General features: G+C 49.9%; 4 protein-coding genes across 4 annotated transcripts; 1 reads left to right on the top strand and 3 right to left on the bottom strand.

The window, feature by feature from the left end:
- The first annotated feature begins 3,312 nt into the window (after window positions 1-3,312).
- LOC1280843 (ornithine decarboxylase 1) lies at window positions 3,313-8,760 on the top strand. Its single transcript, XM_320710.5, has 5 exons — window positions 3,313-4,171; window positions 6,639-6,792; window positions 6,871-7,468; window positions 7,589-8,347; window positions 8,427-8,760. Exons 3-5 carry the CDS (start codon window positions 7,029-7,031, stop codon window positions 8,521-8,523), a joined length of 1,296 nt encoding a protein of 431 aa, XP_320710.5. The 5' UTR covers window positions 3,313-4,171; window positions 6,639-6,792; window positions 6,871-7,028; the 3' UTR covers window positions 8,524-8,760.
- A 680-nt stretch (window positions 8,761-9,440) lies between these two features.
- Window positions 9,441-10,269, bottom strand: LOC133393545 (uncharacterized). Its single transcript, XM_061658916.1, has one exon. It carries the CDS (start codon window positions 10,200-10,202, stop codon window positions 9,546-9,548), a length of 657 nt encoding a protein of 218 aa, XP_061514900.1. The 5' UTR covers window positions 10,203-10,269; the 3' UTR covers window positions 9,441-9,545.
- Window positions 10,270-10,416: 147 nt separating this feature from the next.
- Window positions 10,417-13,137, bottom strand: LOC1280844 (eukaryotic translation initiation factor 2D). Its single transcript, XM_061659749.1, has 2 exons — window positions 11,692-13,137; window positions 10,417-11,625 (listed from the first exon to the last, which is right to left on the bottom strand). Exons 1-2 carry the CDS (start codon window positions 12,373-12,375, stop codon window positions 10,528-10,530), a joined length of 1,782 nt encoding a protein of 593 aa, XP_061515733.1. The 5' UTR covers window positions 12,376-13,137; the 3' UTR covers window positions 10,417-10,527.
- Window positions 13,138-13,678: 541 nt separating this feature from the next.
- On the bottom strand, window positions 13,679-15,301 carry LOC1280845 (uncharacterized). Its single transcript, XM_320712.5, has 2 exons — window positions 14,080-15,301; window positions 13,679-14,017 (listed from the first exon to the last, which is right to left on the bottom strand). Exons 1-2 carry the CDS (start codon window positions 15,175-15,177, stop codon window positions 13,745-13,747), a joined length of 1,371 nt encoding a protein of 456 aa, XP_320712.5. The 5' UTR covers window positions 15,178-15,301; the 3' UTR covers window positions 13,679-13,744.
- Window positions 15,302-15,310: the final 9 nt, after the last annotated feature.

The following is a 15,310-nucleotide window of genomic DNA, read 5'->3' as shown; positions in this document are numbered from 1 at the left end:
ACAGAGTTCCATGTGTAATCCCAAATCCCTATCAATCAAGTCATGTGATTATGACTCCAGCGAGCAATCAATGGCCATAAGATGAATGAATGGACGACTACTGCTTCTTACGTCTCAAGTGGTCATATCGTAAAACTACAAAATAGTGTGGTTCACACATCAAGTGCTACCTACCATACACACGCAGCACATAGTACCAGCATTCAAAGACTTACCGTCGTCGCGCACACGAAGCTTCTCTCGCCGTCTACCCCGTAAGATTCAGTTCATCAGACGCGTGAGGGATTTTCTGCCGGATGTTTGTTGCCACCAGCCCAGTACACGAAATCCTGACCAACACGGTAGACTAGACTAATTAGAGCTCGCTCTAAACAACTGACGTAATCGCGGTTCCGGGCCGACTGTTCAGCGAGCACTGCATTGCTTCAGCCGCATCATGCCGCGGCCGTGAAGTAGCTTGTGATTTACTTGAACAATTCGACTCGTTTTTCCCCCCGGCTGATGACACCGTTTGACAGATAGCACAGCACTTCCTTGCACTAGCAGCTGCCGGTTATCGCTCACGGGAGAGCGTGTGCATCGATGCTAAGCGACAAAAAAAAAGAAACAAACCGCTGACTCATGCGGCACGGCGAGCCTTCAGCCCATTTTCGTGATCGCCGCGTGTGCCTGCCACATGGTTTAGAACGTTCGGGTTGCTGGGAACGTTTTCGGTGGTCCATTTCGATAATGATTGCAGCATCATCGATGCCCATTACTTGACCATGTGCCACCAAAGTGGGTGGAAATTGTGTGGAAATCGAAGGCACATCCCCCTGTTGACAACAAGAGCCCGAGCGGAACTGGGACATTAATTAATTGCGTTGTTTAGTCTGCCCCGTTTGAGACTCTGATCTGATCGTACGACACACAAGGTTACGTTCGAGCAATATATCTGATGCAATCGAAAACCATTCAGCCGTTCCCCGCCGGTCCTGCAGCAGCCAAAAAGCACTCGGGATCATGAACCATCCGGCTGGGCAGATATAACCGTTGCGATAAGATTATTTATCGCACTAAAATTAGAAGTTGCTCATCATGGAAATGGTTCGGGACACGCTTCCAAATAATGGTTGTACCAGCGCCCAGTAGCAGTCCACTACTAACTAGGAGCGCTAACTATAAGCGCTAAGCTAACTATAAACTATAAGTATTTATTTGTTTTTACAATCAGTACTTCATCAGTTGAACATGATGTCATATGCTTATTTATAGATTTATTTAAATCATCTGCATTGTAATTATTTCAAATAATCAATTCATCCAACATCTTCATATCTTCGCTGCACAGCTCAGTGTGAATGCAATAACTAAGCATGTTTTTATAGTAGAATCTTCTTGTTGTTGGCAACATATTTGTTTTAAATTTTATTATTGGTAACTATTGCACAATAAGCGTAGTCGGTCAGGTCCTGCAATATGCCACTAATGAGCGTAGCTATTGGTGTACCCAGAACAGAATTATTCAATGCTACACATGAATGAATTATGTCATGAGAGACTGTTCCATTGTTAAAAAATCTAAAAACAATTTTTCAGAAACTTTCGATACATGTTGACTTATAGCAAATGTAAGCAAATTTTAAGTCGCAAAGGGCACGCAAAGAAGAATGGTATTATAGATTTCAATTGTTAAATCAAAGAGGCGAATAAGACCAATCGGCTAAAAGTCTCTTTAAAAATAGCGATCAAAACGATCAACATCTTAAGAAACCCTGCATCACACGGTAAATATGTTTACCTTGAGTTCAAATCAGAACTCTTGCATTTTCAGAATTCCAATAAGATTGCCATTCCAAACAAGAATACCTAATCTTATTAAGAATTGCTGGTGGTGCTGTGAAAAAGCTCATTGTAAAGGAATGTAATTGGAATGAAATGTTTGAGTAACTGAACTATTACACGTGTAGAAACTTGAAATTGTTTTTTTTTTATGAAAAGGAATTCCTTTCATACGATAAAATACTAAAATAAGTGTGCATACGAGAACCTTTTAAGAAATACAGAAAATAAGTTGAATGTTACAACTTACGCTTGATTCATAATGAAGTCTTTTTGCGGGATTGAACTAGGATTTTGAAAATCGATCGAATGCTTCGCACGATGCAACCGGTTTGCTGCTTGACATGCACTCTACAGTGGAAATAACGCATTTATGCACTTTCGTATTAAAAAAAAATGTACATATTTCTCAGCCACTTTAGGACGGAACAAACTTAAATTGGTTGAAACGAAATATTTGTAGGTTCGAAGCAATACGATCAATATTGATATAAGAGTTATTAACCAGCGACGACACGGTCAAGCTGCTGACCCTGAAAAAAGCATTCAAAACAAATGAATCATTCACTGCAATAGCCGAATTCGGCATTTACCAAGCAGCCTGGAGGAGTTCAATTGTTCATTCTGCCACCTGTGGGTTACGTTCAATCGATAAAGAAATAAACAAAACATAACAGCGACAGTACCATATCTTGCTGACACCATGCAATAAACAACATTTTGGATGCAAATATTAAATGCTTTAGTTACCAATTTTAATACCTAAAAATGACTTTGAGATGAAAGGCTCGTAGAATGTAAAAACGGAGCAAAATAATTAAGACTTAAGCGTAGAGAATAGATTCCATCACTAACGCCTTTTCCTAGTATAACACAAAAGACATGAGCAAAAGTGTGATCACCAATGCCACAACATATCCACGAGAGCATACAAACACCCGGTGGGACTTTGCCAGATCGTCGACAGTGCCGCAGCAGTGTATGTGTGTGCGCGCGCGCGCGCCGCTACGTTTGGCTCGGTACGGCCGGGTCACCGAGCCTTGCTACCAGCAAACCAGCTGGCTGTGTATCAGGTGGTCCCCGGGAGCATAAACACGCGCATAAATGTAAACACACTGCGCTGCGCTGTAACCACGGGAGACGGGAGAGGGCGAGAAAGAGCGCACCACACGTGCTTTTATGTTTTGAGAGAGAGAGCGTTCGCTCTATCCGGTGTGCCAGTTTTGAAAGAGCATTTGAATGTTGTTCTCCCTTTACAAGAAGAGTGAGAGAGAGAGAGAGAGAGTGACAGGGGCTTTTGCACTGTCTTGCCGATGATGTAGCGGTACCTAAGAAGAAGCGCATCGTTTCCATGCCGTTTCTAGTTTGATCCTGTTCCGAGAGGCCTGGGACAGCAAATAGGTTGCCGCTGCCTTGTGTCCGAAAAGAAACAATAACGCTTGAAAAACTGGCTCGTCAATCATTGTGCTCGGGGCAGAGCTTTAACATTATCGTGTGCATTCATCTTGCGTACGTAGATAACATTACCGAATGTGAAATTATCACGTTTCGGTAACGTGATTGGCAATCTTTCCGATGCGCCCCGTCACCCATGTTTGCAGTTTGTTTTGAATATGATGAAAAAATCTAAAAAAGAACAAAAAAGAAAATAGAATTAAAAAATATAATTTAACAGCATAATGCCTTATAATAAACCTTTGCTTAGAATACCAAACCGAGTAAAAGGGCATAACACAAATCGTTTCGATATTTTCTTTTCTTTCTTCAAACACGTTTGTCTTCTCTCGCACTGCGCGCCAACTCACATCGGAACAAGTGGAGAGCAACTTTCTCTCCCTCTTTTTGTTTGCTGCCGAGCGTCTGTGTCCTCTGTGTCCTCTCTCTCAATCCTTCTCTCTCTATCTCTCCCTCTGCGGACCATTATCAGCGGCTCTCCCGCGAGTGGCCATCCGAAGGCGAGATGGTATATAAACCGATGGCCCTGCGCTCTTTGCAGCCTAACTAGCCGAAACACCAGTGAAACCGTACGGTTTGGTCCCGCCGTCGCCACATCCCCAGAAGCGTGTGTGTGCCTGTGTCCTGCTCGTAGCCCAGAGGAAGTGCAGTTTGTTGGTGACTCATCACAAAATCGTAGGATTTTCCCACGCGCGTGTATTCGGCTGTTTGTGCTCAATCGATCGATTTGTTCGATTGTAAAGTTAGGCGAAGTAGGCGGATTTCGAACCGTCTCCTAAAGTGTAATAAATCCCCGCACTGCATGGGACTCGTGTAACAAGACGTGCAACCCAACACACAACCCGGTGCCCTTATTTTTCCCTTTTGTTGGAAAATTTCGAGAATTTCACAACAGGTAAGTGCCGTAGCCAGCCAGTGTAGCCAGTGAACAAAAAAAAAAGCATGCACCCTTGCGACTGCCATTGCTCTGCAACGCCATTTGGCCGCCGAGACGACCAGTTCCGTTCCAATGCCATCGGGTGCCGCGCGGGTGGGTCGTCGACACTGTTGCAAAGGTACACAAACACACGTACACAGCTAGTGAGAGTAGAGCAAAAAAAAACGGTACCAAAAATTAAAATGGCTCAAACACACAACAATCGAAAAAAAGTGTCTAGAGGCGTTGGAGGTGAATTCCCCCGTAGCGGCAAACACACACACAAAAAAACCACGAAGAACATGCGACATTAAAAATAGACAAAAGTCAGCATCGCAACAACACACACAGGCACACACACGGTATTTCCCTTCGATTTTCGTCCGTCTCAAACTGAATCTTCTTTTCCCACCCCGTCAACCAAAATCAAATGCTTCGAGATGAAGGTGGAAACAAAAATCACACGCACACGCACACTGATGGTCCCTGTTTTCTTTTAGTATTGTGTCACCGGACACAACCAGCTCTATCCTGGGTAGGCCCCGCTCGGCAGCAATAGCCCTTTCCACTAAACGCGTAGCAAGCGTTTTTTTTCCCCTTGTATCAATGCAACCATGCCAGAGTGTTCATGTGTGTGTGTGTGTGTTGCTTAAAGGGAGAACCTACTAGATGGTTTTGTGTGTAGATGCGCATTGTGTAACTGGCCAACACGTCTCCGCGACACAATTCACATGATCGATCGATTCGGGCGTCATCGTGCATTTGCATCTTCGCGCATACACCAACTTGGCCACGAACACACACACCGGAACACCGGACGACCACGTGTTAGAATGGAGGTGTTTAGTTCCTCACATCTGTTTCACCGCGTCACATACACACAGAGAGAAACCCATACAAATCGGTCCCATTTCTAATCAATACATTTTAGGCCCCGGCAACAGTAGACACCACCACTGTGCCACTGTACCGTGGGGGAAGGGGCAAGGCACAATATTAGGTCATCTGTTTTGTACAGGCGGATGCAGCAGTCGCGACAAAGGGGAAGGTTTTAGCTTTTTTGGGGACACGGAGACAGAGGACACCCAAACCACGAACTGCCGGCAGCGGATAGAGCATGCTTTCTTTTCATGATTCGACTATCATCAAGTCGTTAAACACTCCTACTCTTCTCAGAACCAGATGATAAGGTCATCCGCTATTCAGATTTTTTTTTCCGCCACTTCGGAGTTCCGGAAACACAAACACTCGCGCGCGCAACCGGAATCGGCGGTTTCCAATTGGACACAATCGGTTTCATTTCGGGTTCAAATGTTTTACCGCGCACAGACACACGGTCGATAACCTTTCAATACCAGGGGGGAGAGTGGGGAGAGGGGGGCAAAAAATCTAATCTCAGGGCCGTTTTTTTCATTAATGAACAATGTAGTGGCCAACCAGTTGATAACGCTTGATTGGTATAGGTTATGATTTGTAGCGCGCTTAATTTGATGAATGTGAAATTGAACTGACAAAAAAGAACATCTAGACGGAAATTACTGCCACTCACCCACGAAAAACGTGCGAATGATTCAGAATAGTGGTGGGAGCCCGGGATCGGACCTACCCGATTCAGATTCCTTGTTCGGAATCAATTCCGAAGCCGATTCCAATGCTGGAATTGATTCCGATTCTGAGTTGTCTCCGAAGCCAATTCCAGAGTTGTCTCCGGAGCGAATTCCAGAGACGTCCTGGGAATCGCACTATGCTCCTGGGAATTAGGATTGACTCCAGAAATGAAATGAGCTCCGGAATGAAAATCAGTTCTTGAATTGAATTCAGTCCGAGAATCTCCATGAGAATGGATGGTTTCCAAGTAAATTTTGATTCTTTGCGGCTATCAATACCTAGCATCATTGGACCCAAACGCCTGTTCTTATGGAGTTTTATGTCAAAATCGACTCCGTTTCTGAAGCCAATTCTGATTTCGGAGCGAATTCAGATTTCAGAGCCGATTCCGATTTCAGAACCAATTCCGGAGCCGGCTCCAATCCCGAACCGATTCCGAAATCGATTCTGGAAACTGATTCCGGATCTACTATTCCAGATAAATTTGGAGGTAGCCGGAATCGATTCCGACGAAAACTTCGTTTTCCCATCACTAATTTAGAAGAATTGACTTCCTCGGGACTATTCGAGATCTGCTACTGCCTCCTCGACTGGCGTACGAGAGATAGTGGCACAAAGCCATTTAACAAGAGATAGTGCAATGCTTTCAAATTTCCTTTTGTACCCGAACGCGTGTACGATTCAAGCAAGACCATACTTTATAAAATCCTACAAAACGCTTTGCCCTTATCGTGTGGCCCCATCTGCTGCGGGAAAGATGATGATGAACCCCCCTTACACTGACGTAATGATGTGCTAATGCTAATCTTTGGCTTTTCTTCTTCTTCTTCCTCTGCAGGACGTGACTAGCGGTCAGTTGGCCCTGCTGTCGGGCACTGACCATAACCATCGACACCTCCTGGTACTGACAGATACCAACGGCAAACCACCCTGGTGACGGTCGCAGCCCCATAACGGCTTCCGTTACCGTTCCCCCTGCTAAAGGCTGCCTCGTAAGTGAAATGCATTGAAATGGACCGCTGGGGGCATACACTAATGTTGGGCTTCTTTTTTGGTTTCGATTTCTTCAGTTTGTTTGAGTGAAGTTAAGCTTCGATTCGACGGAACCGCTTGCCGCTGCTGCTTGTGGTTGTCACTCAAAAACATCTAACACAACCACGCTCTAAAACAGCGCGTACCACATTCCAAAAAGCCACACACCGTGCGAAGCAAACCCCCCTGTTCCAAGATGAAGTTCCTCGAGAATGAGTCGGACAAGATCGAGATCGTCGACGGTGAGGTGGAGGTGCCGGCCATCATCGACCAGCTGGCGGAGCAGCTGCCGACCGACAATCCGTTCTACGTAATGGACATCGGCGACATCGTGCGCAAGCACCAGCAGTGGATCGAAAAGATGCCGCGCGTCGTGCCGCACTACGCGGTCAAGTGCAACGACACCGATCTGGTGTGCGCGACGCTGGCCGCCCTCGGTGCGTCGTTCGACTGTGCGTCCAAGGGCGAGATAGCGAAGATTCTTTCGCTTGGCGTCGCCCCGGAACGCATCATCTTCGCGAACCCGATGAAGCCGGCGTCGCATGTGCGGTACGCGGCGAGCAACGCGGTCAAAACGATGACCTACGATAGCGATACCGAGCTGCACAAGATCAAGCAGTACTGTCCGGATGCAAAGTACGTTTCACTGCCTGGAAAGGGAAGGAGAGACGGAGAAAATGAAGAGCATTATTTAATTGTTTAATTTTCCTTCTTTTGCTTGTTTTGTCTTACACCTGTTCCTGTTCCCTGCTACAGACTCGTCATCCGCATCCGGTGCGAGGCGGAAAAGGCCCAGTGTCCGCTCGGCAAGAAGTTTGGCTGCGATCCGGTGGAGGAAGCGCCCCGTCTCATCAAGATTGCCCGCAGCCTCGGGCTGGAGGTGATCGGCGTCAGCTTCCACGTCGGGTCCGGGTGTGCCGATTTCCCGATCTACTACAAAGCGATCTCGTACGCGCGCGACCTGTTCGACTATGCGGCCCAGCTCGGCTACAGCTTCAGCCTGCTGGACATTGGCGGCGGTTTCCCGGGCGATACGGGCACCTCGATCGACGAGGTGGCAATGATCGTGAACGCGGCGCTCGATACGTTCTTCCCGGACAAGGCGGTGCGCGTCATCTCCGAGCCGGGCCGGTACTACGTATCATCCGCCTTTACGCTCGTCACCAACGTGCAGTCGAAGCGCGTCTGTCTGAACGCGCGCACCGGCACGATCGACCGGATGATGTACTACCTGAACGATGGAGTGTACGCGTCGTTCAACAGCATCCTGTACGACCACCAGGTGCCGCAACCGAAGCTGATCGGTGGCCAGGCGGGCAAGCAGTACAAGAGTACGCTCTGGGGGCCGACGTGCGACGCGCTCGATCAGCTGATCGAAACGATCGCGCTGCCCGAGCTGCAGATCGACGATTGGGTCGTGTTTGAGAACATGGGCGCTTACACCATTCCCGTCGCCAGCCCGTTCAATGGGTTCGAGCTGCCGAAAGTCTACTGCTACATCAGCCGGAAGCACTGGTAGGTCCTTTAGTTCGTTAGCACTCCGAAAAAGCGTCAATCTAACTGTTTCCCCCTTTAATGTTACCTCCCCAAATAGGGAAATGCTGGAGACACTGTTCCCGCTGCAGAACGAATGCTCGCTGATCGCGGCCAGCCGACTGCCGGCCAGCTACGAACCCGTCGCCTGCGCTTGAGGCGACCCCCGGTCATGGAACGGTCGTACCATGGCCGTGCGCCCCCTCCGAACGGCAGCCGCTTATTCCACCGGTTCCATCGGGACCAGCTTTTACCCGCATCCAGATATGCAACGGACCATCTACAAATTTAACATCCTCGTTAACGCTCTTTACACCGTTGCCTATCCACACTACGCCAAGACGTACTTCAATAAACGAAGAGGCAGCCTTTTTTTACAGCCTAGCAAAAACGGACGTAGGTGTGTTTTGGGTGTGTGTATTATTGATGGGTAAAGTTGGTGAAAATGCGGAGTCAAAGTCAAGTCAAAGAAATCGGTGGGAGTCAAAGTCGCCCGGAGTCGGCCGGCTTTAAATCAAAGGCTTGTACACGAACCGAATCGTCTGGAGTTGTCCGGAGTCCTTCGGAGTCGTCTGCAGTTGTCCGAAGTTGTTCGGAGTCAGTCGGAGTCGTCCAGAGTCGACCGTTGTCTCCCGGAGTCGTTCGAAGTCGCCCAGAGTCGTTTGGAGTCGCCCAGAGTCGTTTGGAGTCGTCCGAAGTTGTCCGGAATCGTTCGAAGTCATCCGGAGTCGTTTGGAGTCGTCCGGATTCGTCTGGAGTCGTCCGACGAATCAAAGGCTTGTACACGAAAAACCTCAACGAAATTAAATGCCTGATCACAAGCACATATAGTCGCACTGCTCCTGTTGACTCCGACCGATTCCGATTCCAGTCGACTCCGAGCGACTCTAGACGATGCCTAATGACTCCGACTTCGATCGACTCCGGACGACTCCGGACGACTCTGGATGACTCCGAATCCGGGCGGAACTAGTGGTTCGGATTTTACCGGAGTCGGAATCGGACTAACAATAGCCGGAGTCGGACCGGAGTCATGGATGCGCTTAAAAGAGCACATCACTAAGTGCGTATATTGTTTACCTTATTGAATTAAGCATTGTTTATTACACCTTCTCAAGGCCACACTCAAGGATGGGGATTACATACCAAGGCTCGCTCACTCAATCACTCACTCGTCTCACTACTGCACACCGACCACCTTCTTCACCTTCTCGAACAGCATCTCCAGCCGGCCCTGCATCACCGGCTGGCCCTTGCGCGTCTTCTGCGTCATCTTTTTGTGCTTCAGTTGCCGGTCCTGCTTCTTCCGCTCGAACTCCGCCTCCCGCTCCTGCCGCTCGATCTGCTTAATTGCCCGCGCCTGTGCCTCCAGCCGGTCCGGCGCCAGACAGTAGTTCACCTTCTCCGGTTTGCCTTCAAAGTGCGGCGGTTCGCTGGATGATTGCGCTGCACCACCACCTTTCCTTCCGTCCGGTTTGCCTTTGTTGCCCGGTGGTCGGCCTCCCGGTGGTTTGCTGTACTTGTTGTGTTTGCTGTTGGGGTTGTTTTTGTTGTACGATGGCTTTTTACCGTCGCCTCCTTGCCGGTGTCCCTGCTGCTTGGGCTTGGACGCTACCGTTTTCTGCACGCCCGGACCACGCTTTCCAAATGGTCGTCCATTGCCACCGCCACCACCACTACCATCCTTTTGGTTCCGCTGCTGTTGGTACGGTTTGTTTTCCGACTTTGGAACATCGAGGAAGAATTTGTCCTTCCGTTTGCCTTGGCCGGCATTACCTCGGTTCCGTTGGCCACCACCTTTCGGACGGTGTGAGTGTGATTTATTGTCCGTCTTCATCCCGAGCGAGTTCGATACACACAACGTGCGGGCACGGGTAAACAACAAACACAGGTGTGACAGCTCGATGGGATACAATTTAAATGAGGCTTCTTTCACGCACAACTCAACGGGCGCGCGAAACTCATTTCGCTCACGACAGTTTTCAAAACGACCGTTAACGTACCTTGATATTTCAAACGGTACAAACAATTTTTTAAAAAACAATGCTACATTTTGTTTTATTGCTGTGTGGAATTTTTGTATTTGTGTTATCTTTTCAATGACATCTCTTTCTCGTCCTTTTCCGCTCCAACGAGCACACAATTTACCTCCCCGCCCAGCATTACTTTTTCTTCTTCTTTTTCTGCTCCTTGGCAAACTCCAGCCCGGTGATGCACGCCTTCGGCACCTGGTACGTGGTGGTGAGCAGCTCGAACACAAACTTTATATGGTTGCCCTGCACCATCAGCTGCTCGCCCTTCGAGCCGGGCACCTCCGTCATGGTCGTGCTGGCGGCGGCGCCCAGCTTCACCGCCTTCGCGAAATCGTTCACATTGATGCCGTAGTCCGCCAGGTTGCTGATCAGCGTCACCTTCTTGTTGCCGCTGCGCGTCGCCGTCGTCAGGTGTATGATCGCCCGCTTGCCGCCCTTCGTGACCGCTCCCTTCTGGCTGCGCATCTCGAACGTGCTGGTCATGCAGTTCAGCACCGTTTCGGTCAGGTCGGCCAGCCCCACCAGCACCTCCGGCTCCTCCGGCGCCGGGGGGCAGCCGCAAATATCCCGCAGCGTGTCGTCCAGCGTGACCAGCTTGGTGGACGGATTGATCAGCTTGTTGCGCCCGACGTAATCGCGCATGTAGTTGCGCACCTGCGTCTGGTCCAGCGTCTTGCCGAGCGCTACATTGAAGCAGCCGAACAGCTTGGCCGTTCGCTCGCTCACCGCGTACATGGCCGTCATCTGCGTGAGGAGCAGCGGGTTGGAAGCACCAGAAGAGGCCGGTCCGCCCGGCGCATCCTGCCCATCGGCTGACGCTTTCTGCGCCTTGTACGGATAGAAGGACAGCACGGCCGGGTGTTCCAGGTTGAGGGCGGTCACCTTTTCGATGCCCTTCTTCTCCTCCTTTATCTCGAGCAGGCCCTCCTCGGCCATTCGCTTGAAAAAGGTGCCCACCTTCTTGTAGGAGCTTTTCTTCATTTCGATCCCGTCGGGAATTTCCGGCTGCACGTACTGCGGGTAGAAGGTGCTGGTGAGTAGGGGAAGCGCAATTTTCTTCCCGTGCAGCTTGAGAGCATTCAGCAGCGCTCCCTTGATCAGCTCGTCGGGATTGGGGGGCTTTTCCGCCTCTTCCGGCTCCTGTGGTTCGTCGTCCGAAGCGTCTCCGTCACTGGTCGACTCCTCTTCCTGGGCAGTTAGGGCAGCATTTTCCAGCGATTTTGTGACCTAAAACATTAATGGAGCGATAAAAAACAGGAAAGTCTCTTACATTTCTCCCACCTTGCGCCTTACTTGCTTCACCGCTTCCTCCACCGGTTTGGGCTTCTCGCTGCCGAGCGGTGGGAAATCGGACTCCGTCGGCACCGACACGACCGACCCGTGCAGTGGCACCTGCTGACAGACGGACGGTTCCATGCCCCACAGCTTATCACCGAACACGTGCATCATGCGCACGCACACACCATGCCCGCCGCACATGTACAGATCGCTGCTCGAGTGTGCCAGCAGCCCGACTCCAACGGCGGCCCGATTCGAGGTCAAGTTTACCGCCACCACATCGTCCTTCTGGTGCCGTCCCCAGGACGCCAGGTTTGTGCCCTTCTTCACCACGCCCGGAATCATCAGATCGGCCCCGTTGGCCAGCTTCGGCAGCACGGTGGCGTGGGTAGTGAAGGCCGGCACCAGATCCGGACAGCTCCACAGCGTGTACACGGTCGGCAGCAGCTTCCCGTTGAGCTCGAAGAAGATGGGCCGCTTATCGCTGGTGTACACCGTGACCGGTTCCTCGTGGTAGGTGATGAGTTTGACCGTGCACACCTTCGCCCGATTGCCGAACAGTTCGGCCAGTGGCGACGGTGCGGTGCCCGTTTCCTCGTCCGGCCGGTTAAACTGTGCCATCACGCGCTGCCGCAACCGCTTCTTCTCCGACCCGGTCACCAGAATGTTGGACTTGATCTTGAACGGTTTGATGAACATGTTGGAAGACGCTTTATCTTACTTTTTAACGGGGCCAGCCGGGGTTCAATAAATAAAAGTGCGCACGTAGCGCGTAAATATTGCCACTGTGCGAGCTTTTGTTTACGTTTCGTTTTGACAGTTGGCGAAAAATAAATTCTGCCGAATGCAAATGTCAAGTTTCTACAACACAGAAATCCCACGGATTTTTTTTTTTAATAATTTACAACCGTTTAATTTTGATCTTGGTCAGGTTCATGACTTGGACACTTCGGATGAAACAACACTTCAAGAAAGAAAGCTTAAAACAGGTTCAGGACAGGTATAAAGTAGTGATGGGTAATTCCCATTTTTTCCAATCCAGATTTCCTGAATCGATTCCGGAATCAGATCTGGAATCGGAATCAACTCTGGAATCGGACTTGGATCCGGAATTGGTTCCGAAATCGAAGAAGGGCTCCAGAATCGGAATTGGTTCGGAAATCAGAATCGGTTTTGAAATCGGAGTCGGTTTCGGCATCCTCGTAAGAATAGACGTTTCGGATCCAACTCCGGAATTGGCTCCGATATCGGCTCCGGGATCGGAATTGGCTCCGGAATTGATTGTGAACATGGAATCGGAATCGGGTAGGTCCGATTCCAAGCTACCCTACTACTAATCGGAGAGGGTGACGCGACTCCTCCGAACTCGTTCGGTATTGCGGAGACAAATCCGAATCCAGAGTCCGATTATGTTTTTCAGAACCGGAGCCGCAGTGGATCCACGACTACCCATCCCCAGATTACCCATCACGTGCATCGTGATAGGTTCGGAATCAGTTTTAAAATTGTTATCAAAAAGAACACTTCCAAAACAGAATTACAGAACCAGGTCCAGTACCAGCATAGTTTATGATTCTATTTTAGGACCTGTTTCGGTAATTAGAGGAATTAGTTCGGTACCTAGAATAAGAATCATTTTGGGATAAGTAATACTATTCTGACTGTTTTGGTACCAGTTCCGTAATCAGATAGGTTCAGAGTCCTGATTATAGAATGACTGAAAGGAGCAAAACCAGGAAAGATTCGAGAATAGTTCCAAGGTGTCATCTGAACCAATTTTTGGCCTGAGACGGTATTGAAGCCCCTTTAAATTCGAAGTCAATTTTGGGGATTAGTTGTAGAACTATTCTAAGCTCGGGTTGGTTCCATCGTCGGTTCTATAACCTGCATAACTTTGGGACCACCAATCCTATTCGAGAATGCATTTAGAACTAGTTACCAAATTTTCGATCGTTTCGGGTCCAAATCTACAAAAAAAAACCATAAAAAAATTGTTTCACAATAAATTTAAAATCAATTTATATTCATACACTACGCAAAGCACGGAACCATCGCACAAAACGGCCGCCTAATTCCTCTGCCGTACTTCCGGCGGCACGTAATCCACATCGACCGTGCGGGGCTTCTTCTTCTTGCCGAACCACCGCTTCGGATAGAACACCCGCTTGCTGTCGATCTGCAGGTCGATCTTGTCCTCGTTCTCGAAGAACCACAGCTTCTGCTCCTCCTTCTCCATCTCCACCGCCAGCTGTTCGATCTCCTGCAGCCGCTTGGCCCGCTGCATCCGCTCCAGCTCCTCGTCGACCCGCTGCTGCCGCAGATTGCACCACTCCGTGTAGAGCTGCAAAAATAGGAAATTCATGTTGAACCGTTCCTTTACGATAGTTTCCCTTCGCCACTCACCTTTGCCTGTGCCTCGATTTGCTGCTTTTCATGCTCTCCCACACTCTGCTTCACCTGCTCGAGGATCAACTTTTCGAAGCTGTCCTTGCCAATCTTCATGCTCGCCTCCAGTTTGTCAACCACCTCCGTAAATGCCACCAACTGTTCATCCTCCTTGTTTGGCTCCTTCTCCAGCGTGCTGCGGATCATCTGCAGCGCTTCCTCGTTCAACTCCTTCCCCGCGTTTTGCTTCACAAACTCACAGGCCTGCTCGTACTTTCTGTACATCGTCAGCCCGAGCAGCTCGCAGCTCGTGCCAATCACACTGCCAGCACCACCGTACGCCCGTCCAAGCTCCACGAACGTCTTTCCCAGCAGCAGCTGACTGTCGGTCAGATCGAAATGGTCGTCGAAGTACTCGTTGCGCAGGAACTTTACCCTCACCTTGATCTCTTCCTTCTTTTTCTTCTTCTGTCCCTCACCGGCTTCTCCAGCTCCCTGCTCGGCCGGGGCCAAATCGTCGAAATGCTCCGCATCGGGCGCCTTCGCGTACCGGTAGCAGCTGTACAGCGCGAGCGCTTTGGTAATCGGGTTGGAAAAGTCTTCCTGCAGCGCTAGCAGTGTGGCGACTCGCGCCGCATACCGGAACTCCTTCCCCTTGAGCAGCTGGTCCAGCGTCAGGTTGGCACTGTACGCGTCCAGAAACACACCGTACCCGATGCGATTGTTCAGCACCTCGATCAGCTGGCCGTAGCAACGGTGGTCGAGATAGTTGCGCACCAGCGCATGGTGCGTCGAGTCGAGCGTGCTGGACGTTTCCTCCGTCAGCCGGAACTTGTACAGCAGATCGGCCACCTCCTCGACGTGCGACTCGTCCACCAGCTTGTTCGCGTAGATGTCGATATCGATGGCGGAGATTTTGTTCCGCTGCTGGAACCGCTGCTCCAGATCGTAATACAGCGTGTCCAGGTTGATCTTCTCGAGCAGCGGTGTGGCGAGCCGGGCATTCCACGCCTCCCGGCACTGGTACGCGTCCGACAGGAAGGTGCGTCGGCTTACCCAAAGCGAACCCCGGGCAACGATCCCGAGCCGGCTGGGCGCGCGGAACAGTTTCAACATTTTACGCGCTGGCCAAGCGAAAAAAAAAGGAACAATTACCCAACCACGGGCAACCAAAATTCCGGCCTGTGAAAAGGTGAGAAAAACAAACCAGAAACAATTGTTATGACAGCTCGCAGCGAATTGACAGCTG

The sequence above is a fragment of the Anopheles gambiae genome, chromosome 3 (assembly GCF_943734735.2).
Source record: "Anopheles gambiae chromosome 3, idAnoGambNW_F1_1, whole genome shotgun sequence".
NCBI classification, from domain to species: domain Eukaryota; kingdom Metazoa; phylum Arthropoda; class Insecta; order Diptera; family Culicidae; genus Anopheles; species Anopheles gambiae.
This window is presented reverse-complemented; position numbering and strand designations above follow the sequence as displayed.